At 39.2% G+C, this 17,770-nt stretch overlaps 1 protein-coding gene across 1 annotated transcript; it reads left to right on the top strand.

Moving 5' to 3' along the window:
• The first annotated feature begins 450 nt into the window (after positions 1-450).
• Positions 451-17,770, top strand: cbx6b (chromobox homolog 6b). The gene is made up of 11 exons (XM_056752220.1): positions 451-672; positions 1,904-1,947; positions 2,053-2,118; positions 2,440-2,506; positions 2,630-3,870; positions 9,251-9,267; positions 10,927-11,741; positions 13,358-13,613; positions 14,211-14,452; positions 14,642-14,821; positions 15,882-17,770. The coding sequence occupies exons 1-11, from the start codon at positions 604-606 to the stop codon at positions 16,125-16,127; spliced, it is 3,243 nt and encodes a 1,080-aa protein (XP_056608198.1). The 5' UTR covers positions 451-603; the 3' UTR covers positions 16,128-17,770.

Below are 17,770 nucleotides of genomic sequence, written 5' to 3'. Positions count from 1 at the left end.
TCTGATTTTTCTATCAGTTTAACTGACATTTCAGATGCTGTATAAAGGCTTGCAGATCCTAGATTTGCTGAATCCTGGTCATTTGCAAAAAAATCAACAACAGGTCTCTATAAAATTCCAAAAAAGTGTTTTCTGTCATATTTTCCTTATGTTTTTTATACTTGACTTACTTCACTGTTTTTCTGTCTGTTCTGTTAGTTGTAAAAGGTATTTTTTGTAACGCAGCTTTGCAACAATGAATAATTGTGAAAAGCGGGACAAGAAAAAAATCTCCCAAGGATCCATATGAATAATAATATTCAATATAATATCAATAGACAATATATAAGTATAAATATGCAATGTTTAATATTTTGATGTTATATTTAATTTAAACACAATGTTTTTTTTCTCAAGAGAATGCTAATATATAAAGTCAGCCTATAGGCTACTACTAGTCTATATAACTAAACTATCCATCGGTCAGCTTTCTTGCACTGGTCGTCGTACTGTGTGTGGTAAAGAGTGTGAGTGTGAGTGTGTATGTGTGTCAGTTGACTCCTCCACCGCGCAGGATCTCTCCACCGCTTCGCGGAAGAACGCGTCTCTGCTGTCCCGCTAAAGATGGATCTGTCCGCGGCAGGGGACCGTGTGTTTGCCGCTGAGGCCATCCTGAAGCGTCGCATCCGCAAGGTCAGCAACTTCACGATAAAACATCCTCATTTCAACTCACTGCGGCCTACAAACGCATTAAACTTCAACCATGCAGCCCGGCTGCAATGCACGAGCTGCATTAGAGCAGCATGCGTTCCCCTTTGCGATCTGCAAAACTGATCGAGTAATGCATGGTGCCCTCATTTGCATACGTATTCACGGTCCTTGTGGGGGCACTCGCTTGACTCTGTCAAATTAAATATAGATGCTTTAACGCTTTGTGTGGGTTGCAAGTGCTGTTAGCGGGTTAGCTTTTTTGTGTCTGCAAGGAGTGCAAATTTTTGACAAAGGCCGGTGGTTGAACTGACACCCCAAGCGTGCGACGCGTCAAAATAACCACTATGCCCTTGCAGCCAATTGCAAATGTGTTGTTTTTATTGCGTTACATTAGGCGATGTTGTGTTTACTTTGCGCGCTTGCGGTATTGACAGCTCCGTTGATTTACAACGGCAGCGTTGCGTTGTGTTATCTGTTTGTGTCGCGTTACGACGTGTCGCTCGCTTGCATTGCATGTAGATGTGTGTAAAACGATCGTCGTCCCTGTTTATTTCCATTCATTCGGGGATTTTTTGAGGGCTGATAAAGGAGAGATGCTGATTGTCATGTCACCAGTATCTCCCACTATAAAGGAAGTTGTTTGTGGAAAGTTGTTTGATCGCAGATGGTGTTAATGCGCATGTTTGATTCATGTATTGCTTAATATTTTGTTACATTGAAGGGACCATAATTAATATAAGGCATAGTTGAGCCAAATATGTCATTCCAAACCCATATTCACTTACTGTGTTGTGTTGAAAACAAATATTTATATTTTTAGTCTATTTTCATTTAGTACAGCCTAGTAACCATCTGTCAAGCTGACCAAACAGTATAGTTTTATTCGAGGAACAGATGAATTTATTTTCAGTGAATTCGACGGAAGCTTTAAAGGGGTTGAATTATGAAAGTTGATTTTTATTCACTTTTAATATGTATTATGCGAATATGTATCAGTCTGTTCACCACACAGAGCTATTGAAAGACACTTTTTGGAACTTGACAGATGCTTTTTTATAGGAAAAATGCATTTTGAATGTATGCTTGTGTGTTTCACTTAAAGAATAACATACAATACTTGAAATTTGAAGGTGTTAAAGTTTTTAATTGATAATTGTTAAAAAATAAAATAACTTTTATGCTAGAAGTTCGAAAAAATGTTTTGGTCTTATAGGGGCGGATGGAGTACATGGTGAAATGGAAAGGATGGGCAATAAAGTGAGTGATAAAGATGTGCTTTGTCTCTTTATACTATCTATAATTAATCTTGTATTTCTAAAAGAAACTGGGCTGCAAATGAACTGTATGTTTTTTTCCGCTCAGGTATAGCACATGGGAACCTGAGGAAAACATTCTGGATGAACGACTCGTTGCAGCATTTGAACAAAAGTGAGTTTTATTGTGGTATCCCAGAAAAACGTTTTTTGTCTTATTGACAGTAATACACATTTATTTATTTTACTACGCTTGCATGGAATGGAGTGAACTTTAGATACTGTTGTGACCGTTGACGCATCTGTGTGAAGTGGAGTCAAAGCAACGTTGTCTCTTTCCTCTTCCATACCCACAGGAAACAGTCACACAGACATCTTAAGCCACATCACATGAAAGTCAATTTTTGTAGTCATGGTTTGTGCTAGGATGAGCGTCATCATGCTGAAACTGGCACAACCACTAATTGTGTGATCAAAAACTCTTCTTTTTATTCAGAGAACGAGAACAAGAGATGTATGGACCAAAAAAGAGGGGCCCAAAACCTAAAACGTTGCTTCTGAAGGTATCTCACCAACTGACAGTTTTTGTGCGATTACAGTGTGATTTGTTCATTTTGCATTCGATTACCTTAAAATACATGTTTTGAAAAGATTATGAAATGAGATTTTTTTCTGGTGTTGTTTAGTCGAGAGCACAAGCTGTAGAGGGCATCCCACGAGTCCAGGAGTTTAAGCACATTCGTCCTCAGCATGCTTCCAAAATTCCTCAGCCCTCCGTCGTACCGTCCTACACCCCCAGTGCCCCATCCAACGCAAAGCTGCAGTCAGGTGCCGCCCAGCCCAAACTGAAGAAAGACATTCACCGCTGTCATCGTATGGCCCGTCGACCTCTGCCCCGCCTGGACCCCTCAGCGCAAACAGCGGGTCCTTTTTCCTCTCGGCCCACAGTTAGTCCGTTCTCAGAAACTGTCCGTATTCTGAACCGGAAGGTCAAACCCAGAGAGGTGAAGAAAGGGCGGGTCATTCTGAACCTTAAAGTGCTTGACAAGTCTGAAAATGGTACCGGCAGTAAAAGGACACACATGCAAAGCTCTGTCCAGCCATCACATTACGGGCGGCAGAAAATTCCATCTCGAAATAGGGTGATTGGGAAAAACAGGCGCTTCGGCGAAGTGTCCTACCGTGGTCTCCAACCCCCCATGAGGAGCTCTGGCTTTCCCATTTTTGGAAAGCTGTTTAATTCTGATTCGCTTAAAGCAGAGAGCCAAACTCAAAGTGTGGAATGCCGCAACAACGTACCCAACAATGGCCTGTCTTCGTCATCCTCTTCATCCCAAAGTTCAAAGCTTCAGATGTCAGACTTTTCCAAAAGTCAGACTCTCAACGATGAACAGCCTCCTTCCGTCTCAAGCTCGGATGTTTCAGACGGCGAGCCACCGTCCCCACCACAAGGCAAATCCCAGCATTCCTCGTTGACGCCCAAGCCCACCACAACAATCGCCCCGGATCCAGCTCGTCACAAACTCACCATTCAACACCTGAAAAACACCTCAGGTCCATCTGCTCTTCCATCCTCCCCCATGTTCTCCTCTTCGTCCTCAGCCTCATCATGCTCAGAGGACAACGAGCACATACTGGACCTTTCCGTACCTCACGAAATTGACAGGCGAATGCGGCGACGCCATCCCTTTTCTGGTCGCCGGGCCCTCAAGGTCCCTGAGGTGCCCGTGTCAGAAGAGCCGTCGGAAGAGGAAGATGTGGACTGGCGCCCTGACATGACGTCTCAGTGTGCCAATGTGGTCGTCACGGACATTACAGCCAATCTCTTCACTGTGACGATCAAAGAGTTTTGTCATCCGCCTTCCGCTACCTCTCCACCCTGTAACCCTAAAAATGCGGCAGCTCAACAAAACACACAACAGCCAAAGCACCATCCCAACAAAACATGAATGGAGACACCACAGAGATGACATTCTTTAATCTTCAAGAGGAGTATGTGGAGATTTGCCAGTTTGTAGATGCATAAGCGTTATAGTTACAGGCACATTTATCCAAAGTGACTTACAGCGCATTCAACGTATACCTTTATCATTATGTGTGTTTCCCGGATTGTTGTGTTTTTACAACAATCAGTACCAGTCTGGTGCACAAAAGATTCGATATGTGGCCAAGCTGTCTGATTTCAACACTGTGCCATGACTAATATCACCACAATTGAATGAATTTGTGTTTTGCTACATTTTACTAAACATGAACTCACCGATTGTTTTGTCCAATGTGCCAGGTGACTTGTGTATGGTGTATATTCTGTTTGCCGTATTTGATCTCTAAACCGACTTCTCGATTCATACCAGTTTCAGTTAACCAGTATAATCTCTGTAGATTTAACACAATTTTCAGGGTGCAAATTGAACACGGTTTTACTAGTTGTCAGCCATTTGTCAGTATAATGAAGTAGTATTTCGTAAGTATTGTACAAGGTGTCTTACCCACAAATGTCCTTACTTAAAATGTACACAAGAGTGCCGCAGGGTTGAAGTAATTTTGTATGCAAAACCTGGAAGCGAGTTAGTATTTAAAGGGACAGTTCACCCAAAAATAAACATTCTGTCATTTACTCAATTTGTTCCAAATATGTATAAATTTCTTGGTTCTGATGAACACACAGAAAGATATTTGAAAGAATGCTCGTAACCAAACAGTTTTTCTTAATTTTCATTTTTGGGTGAACTCAGCCTTTAAGCACTTCCGATTACATCATCAATGGGTTTTTCGAATGATTTTTTTTGTCAAATGCCTGAAAAAGGGTCTGTGATTAACAAAGTAGAAATATTTGCACTTTTTATTCTACGATATAAAACACACTAGTAATAGCATGCTGTGATGTGTCTGAAAACAATGATGGCTAAATGCAACAACAGACATTGATGAGGACGTTAAATATCATCACTCATAAAAATCTCACAAATAATGCAACATGGGCACAAATCTCACAAAAATGGATGGGGATGCATTTTTTTTATCAAATGTAAGAATTGTCGGAGGTTTGGTGACCTTGACGTCAAGTGACTGTAGTGTTGTCTGTTTATAGCCTCATATTAGCTTTTACTTCTGGCGATTGTATTTAGGACTCGAAATGAATAAATGTTGTGTTAATTTGTAAAGATTGTCCTGACCGACAAAACGTGTATAAACGATTGTCAATCGTACAGCTTATTTTTTTGCAATCCTTCAAAAGTTGGTGGGAAAAATCCATAGGCTTTTGGTCGAGGGAATCAGTGGGCCGCTAACCTCTCGGTTAGCCTACAAAAATATGTTATCCCTGCGGCAATAGCTTTCAATAGAAATCTAAGCCAGTACCTTTTCGCATTGTGTAGACGCTTTTATCGAAAGCGATTGACAGTGGATTAAACATCTAATCGTGTTATCAGTTATCATGTTATGAAGTTATCATTACGTGTATGTCATAGCATTGCTAGTGCTATGCTCTACAAATTGAGCTACAGAAAGTAAGCTATGAAAGTGTTTCATGAATTCCTTGCTTTACCAACTCAAGTATTTATATTGATGTTGTTTTTTATGGTCATGACTGAAGTATTCCTTTTTATAGACAGCTTTGGTTAGATAAAGCTATTATGAGTCTAAATGAAGTGCTTTACAGTGACCTTACTTTGCTCTGTGTGCTTACATTCAAATCTACAAAATGTTTTGAGTTTAAACGAAGTCAGTGAGGTCAGCTGTCCTGTTCCCATCTTAAGCGCTCTTCATTCTATTGCTTGGTCATCCGGGAATGTCCTATCATTCTGCTATCTCTTTATCAACGCGATAGATAAAAAGCAGCTGGGAGTTTAGAGTCCGAAACTGAATCTTTGCCTAGCTTGTCACAGAGCCTTTAGGGAAAAGCAAGGGTTTGATCTAGTTCTTATGTGGTTGTATATAGACTTCAATGAAATGTGAAGTTGAAACCCCACGGACTGGGTCTTGATGCGAGCCAGGGTTTGTTTTTCAATAAGTAAATTCACAGGCTAGGGCACACTAGCTTGAGGAAACGGACAGTGATGTCATTTATATGGAAACTTTGACTGTGGCCAAACACTGCGTGCTTGTGACGCTCATGAAGCAGTTGCTTCCCATACATTCTTAAAGGTGCCTTGTGCTACAAGTCCAACAAGCCTTTATAAAACTTATCTTAAACTTGACTTGAAAACAAGTTGTACGTAGTGCTCTGTATTTCCTTCCTTATCATGGTGTTGATATCATCATTCTTTCGGATTGTTGATTGGATTTTATTTTACAAAATGCGCTTTGTCAGACCGTTATTGTAAATTCTGTGAAATCGTTTTTCATCCCTTTTTTTTTTAGTTTTTCACTTTGCAGTCTGGCTCATTTGTTTAATTTATGTTGTCCTGTCCTCTTCAACTTTTTGCTTCGAGTTAACATTGTTGCCCTTAAATCAAGCCTTCTGACATCTCCTGTAATTCCAATTAACACTCCAAGACTCGTGCAAAGAAAGGGGGTGAACGTCAAGATTTCTCAGAATCCCCATCAGGAGTGCAGGGAATCATTCTGTTTATCCCACTGAATCCCGACTCATTATTCCTCCACATCTGCACGTAATTTGGCTCAGACCTCCGTGATGTGAACGCTTTGAGGTCAAGTTTTCTCGTGGGCCTGTACAGAAATTTAACTTTGTTATATGGGGCTGTTTCTTTAGTAAGTGTTTTTTTTCCAATCGTGAGGATTTCTCAGCACTTAGAATGCATATTGTCTTATTTAAAAAACATTTAAAAAAGGAATGCACTTGTGCCTTTGTGCAAAGGAATAGTCTTTGAATATGTAAATATTTTCACATGGAATTCTTTGGCTTCTTGTGTGACCAGATCTTGGAGCCATTGATCATTAATGCACCAACGGTTTTGAGACTGTCCACTTCATTGTTTTTACTTCAGTAGTGAGAGACAGAGACATACATTCTTCCTCTGTAAAGGTGACTTAATTTCAATTCCACCTTATCTCTTAAATACCAATATTATTGGATTTTTCTGTTCCTTTAATTTGATTTGTGTCAGTGTCCTCTAATACAAATTGTTCAGTCTGTTGTTGTAAATATTATTTTTCATACTTTAAAAAAATGTCTGGCCTTATCAGAATTATAATTATTTTTGTTGCTTTGATTATGTATTGTGTACAGATTTGTAACTGACAAAAGTGTTAAAATCATGGCAATTTTTGTAATGTCTTGAAGTAGTGTCTAGCCAAGCTGGCTGGTTTTGTTTTAATAAAGGAATTGCGTTTGTGATTTTTGCAAATACTGTTTTCTTTTGTACCTTTTTATGTTTGCTATCCATCATGCACAAATTTTTTTAAAGCATATATTGAGCAATGCCCTGCGATGGGTTGGCACTCCATCCAGGGTGTATCCTGCCTTGATGCCCAAAGACTCCTGAGATAGGCGCAGGCTCCCCGTGACCCGAGGTAGTTCGGATAAGCGGTAGAAAATGGATGGATGGATGGATATTGAGCAATCATTTAGTTTTGTTCTCTTAACTGTTTTGCTTTTTTTAGTATATGAAACATCTTTGATAAACAATATGCTGTTATAATAACCAGGCGGCGGGCTGGCAAATGCTGAGTAGGTGAGACTTCTCTTTATGCTATTTAGTTTGCTTATTTAGTTTATGCTGTTTAGTTTGTTGAGGACAGCTACAAACAAACCAGACTTTGTCCACTAGAGGGCGTAACAAACACTTGACAAGAAGATAAAATCAAAGGTATGAGAAGGTTAGGTTTACTCTTTAATGCCATTTTAAACTGTTCAAATACTTGTTTGGTGCATCAGTTCTGTCTTAACGTGAGCTTAGAGCATTAAAGTTATTTTTAAACAATATACTACTTATACATGTCTAGCCACACAATGGGTGTCATTAATGAAACACGTAGCAATTTTTGTATAAATCGTTCGTAAAGTCATTCTAACGTAAACTTTCGGATTTATGAAAATGTTCGTATTTTAACATGTTGGTACGAAATGTAACGTCACACCTTCTCCATACCACGTGTAAATGGTGCGTAAAACCGCACGCAACGTTCTGTATTCTTTTAGACATAATGAGGACACTCCATTTATCATAATGATATTTCACAAGTTATTCTGCCCTGTCTTTTATTATTTTTAATTTATTTTTAACTTTGGGTAAAACGCAGAGCTCGTCACTGTCCGCTTTTTTAAACAGCCGTCCAATCACATTGGAGAAGAGGCGGGACAAACACTACATTGCCCAACCATCATACACATCAAATCGAAAGGTCAATATTATTACAGCATTTTCGTATTCAGTATTATTCTTCAAAATAAGATAGTAGTAACATGTACGATAACTGTTAAGGATATTTCAAATTACAGCAACCAACGCATCTTCCTAATAACGCACAGAGCCGCCAAAGCGTTCTCAAGCGCCACCAGCTGGTCGTTTTCAGAGCATCATGTATATTTTATCTGGCTAAAACACTTCGGTGGACACAGTTTAATTTAGTAATTAATTGATTAATATAACCTATTGTGCATTCATGAAATATAATGTAGCCAAGCCAGAGAATGAAGTCCGGAGGATTTCAGCATTCCTAGATACGTAATTTGCGTAGATGTAATTCATAGGCGGGGATTATGTTTATTGAGCGTGCATGCGCGCCCTATATTCGATACATTGGAATTCATTAACATACACATATTTCACAATAAGTTTTGACGAGTTTAAGTTAAGTCATGCATCTACTTTTTTTTATTTAAAAAAGTTTTCTGTGAAAAAATGGGTTTGCAAGGCCAGCTAACATACAGTATGTGACCTTCATGATGTTGTGTAACCAAAGATGCTATTGAAGAAAATATTATGTGAGATCCAGCTGTCCTCTGAGGGTTTTATACATGTGATTTATATTACATGAATATGTTGTATATGAACTCACACCTTGCATAGCAGATTTTACATAAGTTCATGTTGCCTAGCAATTGCATATTGCTATTCATGTATTACCTGATGATTCGTTTTTTTTGTCTTTATCATTAAAAACAGCATTGTCTTTAATATTACCATTTTTAAAGCCAATCATATGTTATGTTGTACATAGAAATGCCTGTAGTTTATAAATTGTCCACTCTCATTGCTCTCTGTTGATCACAAAAGGAGTTATTTATACCAGAATGCCCAAGCTATTTTAACATACAATACGGATGTGGACCACCGCTGTTAAGAAAGATTTTCAAGGTAGGCTAAAGTGTGTTCCTCACACTGTTATATCGCTGACTTCAGAGGACTTGGAATATACTGTGAGTGATATGACAGTTACAATGCTTTATGTTTGTTTTTTAGATCTTTCAGGAGCTTGGCATCCCCATTATCGGTGAATTATCCTTGTAATTTTTTAAATAATAGTATTTTATATACAACTTTTTATTTGACCCCATATTCTGTTCTTGTTAGCTAGCACAATGTCAGTTTCAGAGTGACACATTCCATTCTTAGACTGTCCCACTTCACCTTTTAATGAAATCAGAAATAGTTCTTCCGCCTCCGTGCGGCTCCCTGCTTGGCACATGCTCACCTTCTCTTAACTCTGCTGTTTATTGCTCACATTTGTCAACAACAACAGCTGGCATCTACAAACTCCATTGAACACATCAAATTGAACCCTGAACATAAGGCGGTACTTGAGGCCAATTAATCTCAAGCAGCAAAAGTTACTCAGCCTGCTAAGAACGTGTAGAACTCACAAATACAGTTGGATGCTTGCAACTGATGTGAGCTGGGAAAGTGTGGGGAAAGAGATGGCTGTGTAAATAGCTTTATTTGTGAATGTGATGATAGGCGGAGAGGTTGAACCGGGGTTGACAGTCTTAATATAACTAAGCACCAATCAATTCATGCAAACATCCCAACTTTAATATCAGATATCTCCAGAATCATTAGATGGGCATTCATGCTTTTATGCTGTTATTATGTTCCTCTCATTTTAGATGGACAAAGAAAATCCTTAATTTGAACTCTCTGGTAACCCAATTCATAGTCTTGGATGAAGACAGAAGACAACCGACAACAGTGATTTTTGAAAATGTGTTATTCTTAAGCTTTCAGCGTTAATCTCTTATGCATTTGGGTTTTACATCGTTCTTATGCATGATGTATGATAAGTGAATGTGGAGGTGGATTACACTTCACATGGTGACCCGGTGGACCTGCTGAGATATGATGAGGTCATGCATTTCCGGGACACTAATCCCTTCTGTACTGCAGGGTGATTTCACGCTTCCCTGTAAACCGTGTTAGATCACAAGGATTCAAAGGTTTTTCCACTTTCCCACAAGGAGTTGCTCTAATATATTTTTTCCTTATATCAGAAGCTTTATACTAATACATTTAATTTTGTAGGCATTGCATTAACATTCTTTTTTTCTTTTCCATATTTAATTCTGCACAACTTCATTCCAACTTTGTTTTAGAGCTTTTGTTAGTAATTACTATAAACATTTACATTAGTGCTATACACGTTTGCAGAGAACCAACTCGTAAATTCTACCATACCACTATTTTTTAACCCTGCTTTCAAACACTAGTCAATTGTTTAAATGCGAATGCTTTAGCTATTATTGTGAGAAAGTCTTACACTTTAAACTGTGTGTACTGGACGCAGTTTGGAATGTCTGGCTGAATTAACGCATCCCTACTGTAAACTCATAATCTGTATGGGTGTTTCTCAGACTACTGTATATGAAATCTAGCTCACACTGGTCTAACGTGAGGCTATTCTCCACCTCCACGCATGTGTAGCCCACCCCGATCGTAAAGCTTCTACCCCCGCCTCTCGTCCCCACGGTAATACCGAGAGATGCGTCCAGCCGGTGATCATCTAATCTACATCAAATCTGTGGGCACATTATAAAGGAAAAACACTTATCATCGATCTGTTGTGGTTTGAGACAGTTGGTGAGATCTTATCGAGGGCTTAAGAATTCGTTGGCCCTATTGTGTTTTTTTTTGTTCTCAAGGACAGAATCTCACCGTTATCTTTTTTTTAATTATTATTACTGTTGTTTCCACCGCCAACCTGAAGTTCATCGTCGTCATCTTGGCCGCCGGGATGGTGGCGTTTATCGGAGCGGTTATCTGCATCATCGCCGCGGTCCACAGCGGATCTCCGCCGGCTTCAGCATCCGCAGCACAGCCCCTGGCTGACAACCAGTCACTGTCTCAGGACCGAACCGGGAAGATGTTATCGTCAGGCTCGGTAGCCCGGACAGGACCGCTGGACGCTCTCCATGGTACTGATGCGATCAGCAGAGAGAGAGGGGGACCCGAGGCGCCCTCCTTCTACGGCGTAACCGGAGTAGTGACCGGAGACAGCGAACAGCAGGTCACGTACAGCAGACTTATCTGCACCCCTGTGCCCGCCGGTGAGTGCAACCCCAAAAACTTTCAGCAACAAGCGGACGACCCATCTTTATATGCGGGAGAGGATTGGGGGTATCTCCGCACCACAGCCGAGGAGCTCCGGAAGACGGTTCTTCAGCAGAAAGACGAGATCTTGACGGATCAAAGGACAATACGGGAGCTAACGGGAAAGCTTTCGGAATGCGAGAGTGGGCTGAAAGGGCGAAAGGTCCCGGGACGTCGGGACACCCCAAAAGAGCAGAAGGACCAGCTCATGATGCAGGACGATGCGGGACCCTTGATGCGCACGGCTCATGCGGTTGAGGAGCTGGCGCATGCCATAACTCAAATAAAAGACCGCATTGAGAAACTGGAGGTATGGAACCATTTATCCATAAATTTATCCATTTATACCATTTATGTTTGTCTTTGTCGTACCTGTTGATAAAGATGTTTTCATCCAGTTTACAAACCAAAGAAGCCTAGTTGCATGCTACTGCAATTGAACCTTCATTGTTTACCATCAAACCAACTACGATTTAAATACAGCCTATTTTTGTTGTGTAGTGTGTTTTATTCCAATAGGATTTCATGTTGTTCTGTTCGTTCAGATCTGCCAGACAACATCCCAACAATAGAATCCATCACATTACCAAATGGACCCCACAAAGATTCTTACAGTTTCCATTCATTACAGTTCCTTTTATAATCATTAAATCTATTAGGATCTCAATGACAGTTCAATTGTTTTGTGAAGGGGCGCATATTTTTGCGATTAAAGGGGTCTGCCCAGGGGTATAATGCGCATATATTTTTTGTCTGGTAATGTTTTTTGGCAATATAAGAAAGGGTTATAGCACCGTAAATCATCTAAGGGTCAGGTAATTGTTTCTCAAGTACAAAAGCAACATTTTTTGTTTCCTTATACCATTAATTTGCGTCGTGCAGTAAAAGAATAACCAAAATAGATTTATATTTGCGGCTGTTAGGTGCTGCAGTGACCGTGTGCCCATAAAGTTAATATGAAGCACGCGTTTACGTTTCTGCTCACGTACGATGCTCCCTATGGCGTGATTTATCGCTGCGCGCTGTAGACGCGCGTCATTGATTGGGCTGCGATTGAAAGGCATAGTGCGCCGCTTTCCTGTTTTACGATCTGATAGGAGAAACAAATTACATCCTCATCAGGACATTCTCTCTAGCTCATCTTAAAACGGTAGCTATCCTGAATCAGTTTAACGAAAGTCTTAAACTAAAGATAGAGGGAGAAGCAGCACTTCAGTTGCTCAGATGGCATCTTATATTTTAAAGAAAGGGAAATATTTTCTGGAGTGGGTGTTTGGAAGGTAGGATATACTTGGCCTGTGCCAATAATATGTGATCACAGCATGCATGACAGCAGGGATGAGATGAGAAACATGGCAAGGTACACTTAAAGCATATTATGGACGCCTGTGGCTGTGAATGGCAGCTTTACAGACTGACTGGTGCACTTCCAGCCATAGACTGTTTTTAACTCATTCCAGTAAAATCTCATGATGTTAAGCAACCCATTACCCTCTTGAACAAAAAAAGACCCCCCCCCAATGAGCAAGAGATCATTCGGTCAAGCAATATGATAGCCTATTTGTGGTAAGACCTACCTGATCTTACCACAACAAATGCTATTTTTGGTGTAACATGTTTTTTGTGTGTTTTGCTTTTATTTACACAGTGGGGATGGATTTATCTTCATACTGTATTTAAAAGCCTGACTTCTGCTACATTATGAGAACATTTAAAAAAATATATATTGAATAATAATACAAACAATAAAGTCAAAATAATGGCTTTGTAATAATAGAAGTGTTGTGTAAATCTATTTGTTTACAGTACATTATCAAACAACCCAACGGCATCAACGTAATATACCATCGAAAATGCTCTCATTACAAGGTTGAATTTCATACCATATTTACAAGTAAATAACACAAAAATGATTGTTTTTTACAGTCTGAAATGACAGCACCAGCGTTCAATCACACAGACACAAGCTCACAGAAAGCCTCAGGCGCTGCTCTCAAGCCTTCCCGGGCTCGAACGACAAACACACAGAGACGACTGGAAGATCTGGAAGGAGAGCTGAAGAGAAAGATCAAACAGCTTGAGGAAGAGAGGAAAGCTCTGCGCAAGGAGACGCAAAAACACCAGGAGCACATTGACTATGGACTGGATACTGTACAGCAGCGAATAAGCAGCTTGGAGAAAGGTGAGTGAGAGGGCTGAAAATTTGTTCTTAACCATATTATTTAGAGTTATAAACAGACTTTTAGAGCTTGTAAAACAGTGAAAGGATTTGAGAGTTGGGGGGAGGATATATTCCCAGTTATTAGGCCCTTGGGAAATTACAGTGTGCCAGAAAGAGAAATACAACTATTGATTGAAAATAGATTAAAAGGATAGTTCGCCCAAAAATTAAAATTCATTCATCATTGACTCACGTTCAGGTCTTCTGCAGAACACAAACAAAGATATTTTAAAGAATGTTGGTAAACAAACAACAGCTGTACACATTGACTTCAATTGTGTGAGCATAAAACCCAATGAGACATTTCTCAAAATATCTTCTTTTGTGTTTTGATAGACATAAGGGTGAATAAATTATGACAGAATTTCATTTTTAGGTGAACTATTACATTAAGCTGTATGAGCACCAGTCAGTAATGCTGTAAGGTGGAAATTATACATTTTACTCAGATCATGAGAAAACCTCATAACTCATAATCTGTGGTGTGGTGGTATAATACACTATTGTCTGTTGTGTGTGTCATTCATTGTCATCTTTTTTCCATCCGTCTGTTCTCAGGTCTTTTAGACAACACGTTTCCGGAAGGCTACCGGCTCTCGTTCCCTGTGCGGGGCAGCTCCATGTATGCTGTGTTTAAGCAGGAAGTTCCCGCCCTGCACGCTCTGACTGTCTGCATGTGGCTCAAACCTGCCAAGAGCATCCTGGGAACAGCGTTTTCGTATGCTGTTTCGGATCAGAGTCATGAACTTGTGCTTCAGCAGCTAGTTCATGGCCCCATCGAGTTCATCATTAATAATGAGGTAAAACATCATAGAATGGAACACAGCAAGACCCAATGTGAACCCTTCATCAAATGATTGAAATAATAATGCTTCAGTGATTACTAAAATAATCTTTTACCATCTGAACACAAGAGTTCACTTGCAGGATTTGAGCATTACATCCAGTTTTCAATTGTAATTTAGGGCCTTTTTTCCTACATCTTGTAGGTGGCGCTGTTGCCTCTAAACCTAACGGTAGGCAGATGGCAGCATATGTGCGTGAGTTGGAACAGGAGGACTGGAGTGTGGCACGCCTACATAGGGGGAAAACTAAAGAGCGAAGGGAGTGATCTGGCAACCCGCCACACCATCCGTCCAGGAGGAACTCTCATACTTGGCCAAGAACAAGTACGTACGATGCTTGTATCAGGTTGCCAGATTTAAAGGTTGCTGGGTCAAGATGGCCAGCATTTGGTAGGCCTATTCATTCACACAGCATGTAAATCCCCAATGCCACATGCTACTTTCTCAGTTTTTTTACTTATTCATCTCTCATAAAGGATACCTAACTTATCTCTTCCTTAGACCAGTTTCAGCTTATGTTGTAAAGTCTATGTTGGGTTTTGCATCAAGGTTTTCATTAGGAATGTATTTTCAATCATGACCACCAACTGACTGCCTTTGGTTCATACTGTCTGTCGGTTAAGCTGCTTAGAGTGGTGATGTAAGGGATTTTCTTAAACTATAGACACAGTTTCCCACGTGTACTGTGAACGTTGACACCCTCACTAGTTTAATTAGATTTTCTAATAATATCTGCTCTATTCATTTTGTAAATAGGTATTCCCCTTTGGCAAAGAGACGAAAACTTGATTACATCTGAGTTGTGTGTCAGCTACCGTAGTGTTTCGAAAGGGAGTGATGGAGTGAGCCGTTGGTTGCAATTCACAACCTCACCACTAGATGCCACTAAACTTCATACACTGGACCTTTAAGTTGTGGTTAAAAATTCTCATATTCACCATGTTTATCACCATTATATTTATAAAATATATATATAATATATATATATATAATATATATATATATTTTATGCAGTATTTATATTTTTTATTTTAAGATTATTTGTCTAGACAAAACATCCAAAAATCCAAACATAAAAATGCATTTACCCCGTAGCAAAAATAAAAGATGAAGGCATAGTAAACCATTTCAAGACATTATAGTGCCTATTGTTGGAGAACCGTGTCTCCTTAAAAAATTGTATGTAGCAAACATGTAATCTGAGAAATCTCTTGATGGGATTTCAAACAGAAGGTACAAAGAAAAGCTTTCAGTAAATAATGAGCAAATCTTAAAAGATTCATGCAGACAACACAAAGATGTTATTTATATTTTCTGTTGTCTGGGAAAAGAGTTGCTTTAGTTTCCAATCGGAGTCTGACTCCTGTTTCTTTTTATCTTGCAGGGCTCCATAGGTGGTCTTCGTTTTGAGCCGTCCCGGGCTCTGGTGGGGGAACTGTCTCAGTTTAATGTGTGGGATCGCCCACTTCCACACACTGAGCTCTCTGCTCTTGCCCAGTGTGGCACAGGCATGCTGGGTAATGTAGTTCCTTGGACCAGCCGGGCGGTAGAGGTTTTCGGAGAGGTCACCAAGCAATCGGCTGACCATTGCGACCATTGGACAGGCACGAGGCAGCGACTGGCATCTTAAGGGTTCATATTAGAGTCAGAAAAAGAACAGAAGGTTTAGCGAGGTAGAGATCTGTAAGGGAGGACAAACCCATGCCGACATTAAACATGTATGACGACGTCCTTAAGACAATGTTTGGAAAGCGTTTTGAAGATGGTACGGCAGATAATTCCATTTGTTTTATATCCAAAGTTTTCTTCAGAAAACAATTAATTTACAATTATTTGATATTATTAAGGAATATTCTTATTTGATGATTGAAAAACATCCATTTAATAAACATAAGGAGGGAACCACGTGCTCAGGCGAACCTTATGATGAATTTAATGTCTTTTTCCACAGTTCAAAGCAGACATTTCATTCTTTATTTCCTGTATTTGAGTACTGTTTGCTTTGAAGGAAAAACACACAAACAGCTGGGATTCATCTTACTCTATTTTTATCAGTTGTCCATTTTTGTACTAGGTTGTTTTTGTATGTTTGATCTTTTATCCAAGATTTTTCGTAATACTTTGAATCACAGTTACTATGGTGATCACTATTGGACAGAATCCTATTGGTCAAGCCATTCCTGGTTGAATTGCATACAATATAAAACCTTTCACATCGGAATCACAGAATAACATTGAATTAGAATGAATAGAAGGGATGAAAGACCAACAAACTAGTAACAGGTGAAAAGACATTTAGTCGGATGAATGTTTCAGCAATATTTTAATTAATAACAACATAAACCTTTAAAGCCATGTTTCTGAAACCCTTTACAAACATCATGCAAACTGGTTTCAATATTCCTGTTAAACATAACCTGCAAATATCTACAGACTTTCTCATGCTGAGAAAGAAGCGCATATATAGATTTATACAAAAATCTACTTAGCAAAATTATATTTGTATAATAGGCTAAGAAACATTCCGTATAATGAATGTTTAATATTTACACCATTAAATGTATATAACACTAGCCTATATATCTAGGTTAATGTGACTGCTTAAGAGTTTATGTGAATTTTACAGTGCGCTATATACTGTGTGTGAATTATATTTATTGCATTGTTTACATGTGTATGCGGCAGGCTGAAAATTGCCTGTTTGGTGGCCTTGCCATGTAAAGAATGAGGTCTCAAATTTGGGGGCCCTTTTAAAGTATTCCATTGCTTGGTGGAATAACAGAAATCGAGTTAATGATGGCACAAAATGGACATATACCCACACATCTGGGAAAAGAGTAAAGTATAACTGACTGTTTTTGGGAGTGTTTCAACACTAAATATCTGTTTTTTGTGTGTAGTACTGTTGTTGGTGCAATGCCTGTTTGTTTTCTTTTCAGTGGTCATTTTTTGATGTTTAATTACTTTGATGTACACGAACAAGCTTCACATCATATTCAGAAAGGACTGTTTACAAAGAAATGTTAATAGATGTTATTTTGTAAAAATGTATTTGTTTTTGAATCGGCATTTGTCGTGACTTTTAAATGAAACTCTTTTTGCCTGGTCATTTTTCTAATCTCTTGCTTTTTTACACATTTGCACCTTCAATCTTCTATTCTCATATTCTCATTCTTGCACTCTGTCTGCGTTTATCTGTATTGAATTGGAGAACAAATGTGCAAACGTTATTTGACTATTAAAATATATAGCACAATGAATAATCAAATTAAA

This window comes from Triplophysa dalaica, chromosome 7 (assembly GCF_015846415.1).
Source record: "Triplophysa dalaica isolate WHDGS20190420 chromosome 7, ASM1584641v1, whole genome shotgun sequence".
Taxonomy (NCBI): Eukaryota; Metazoa; Chordata; class Actinopteri; order Cypriniformes; family Nemacheilidae; genus Triplophysa; species Triplophysa dalaica.
The sequence above is the reverse complement of the archived record's forward strand: the minus strand, read 5'-3'. Positions and strand labels throughout refer to the sequence as shown.

Excerpts from the sequence above, each read along its gene's own strand:
- cbx6b (XM_056752220.1), top strand. The coding sequence starts at position 604 with ATGGATCTGTCCGCGGCAGGGGACCGTGTGTTTGCCGCTGAGGCCATC. Across the intron at positions 673-1,903 it reads TGAAGCGTCGCATCCGCAAG|GGGCGGATGGAGTACATGGT; the intron begins GTCAGCAACTTC and ends TTGGTCTTATAG. Across the intron at positions 2,119-2,439 it reads GTTGCAGCATTTGAACAAAA|AGAACGAGAACAAGAGATGT; the intron begins GTGAGTTTTATT and ends CTTTTTATTCAG.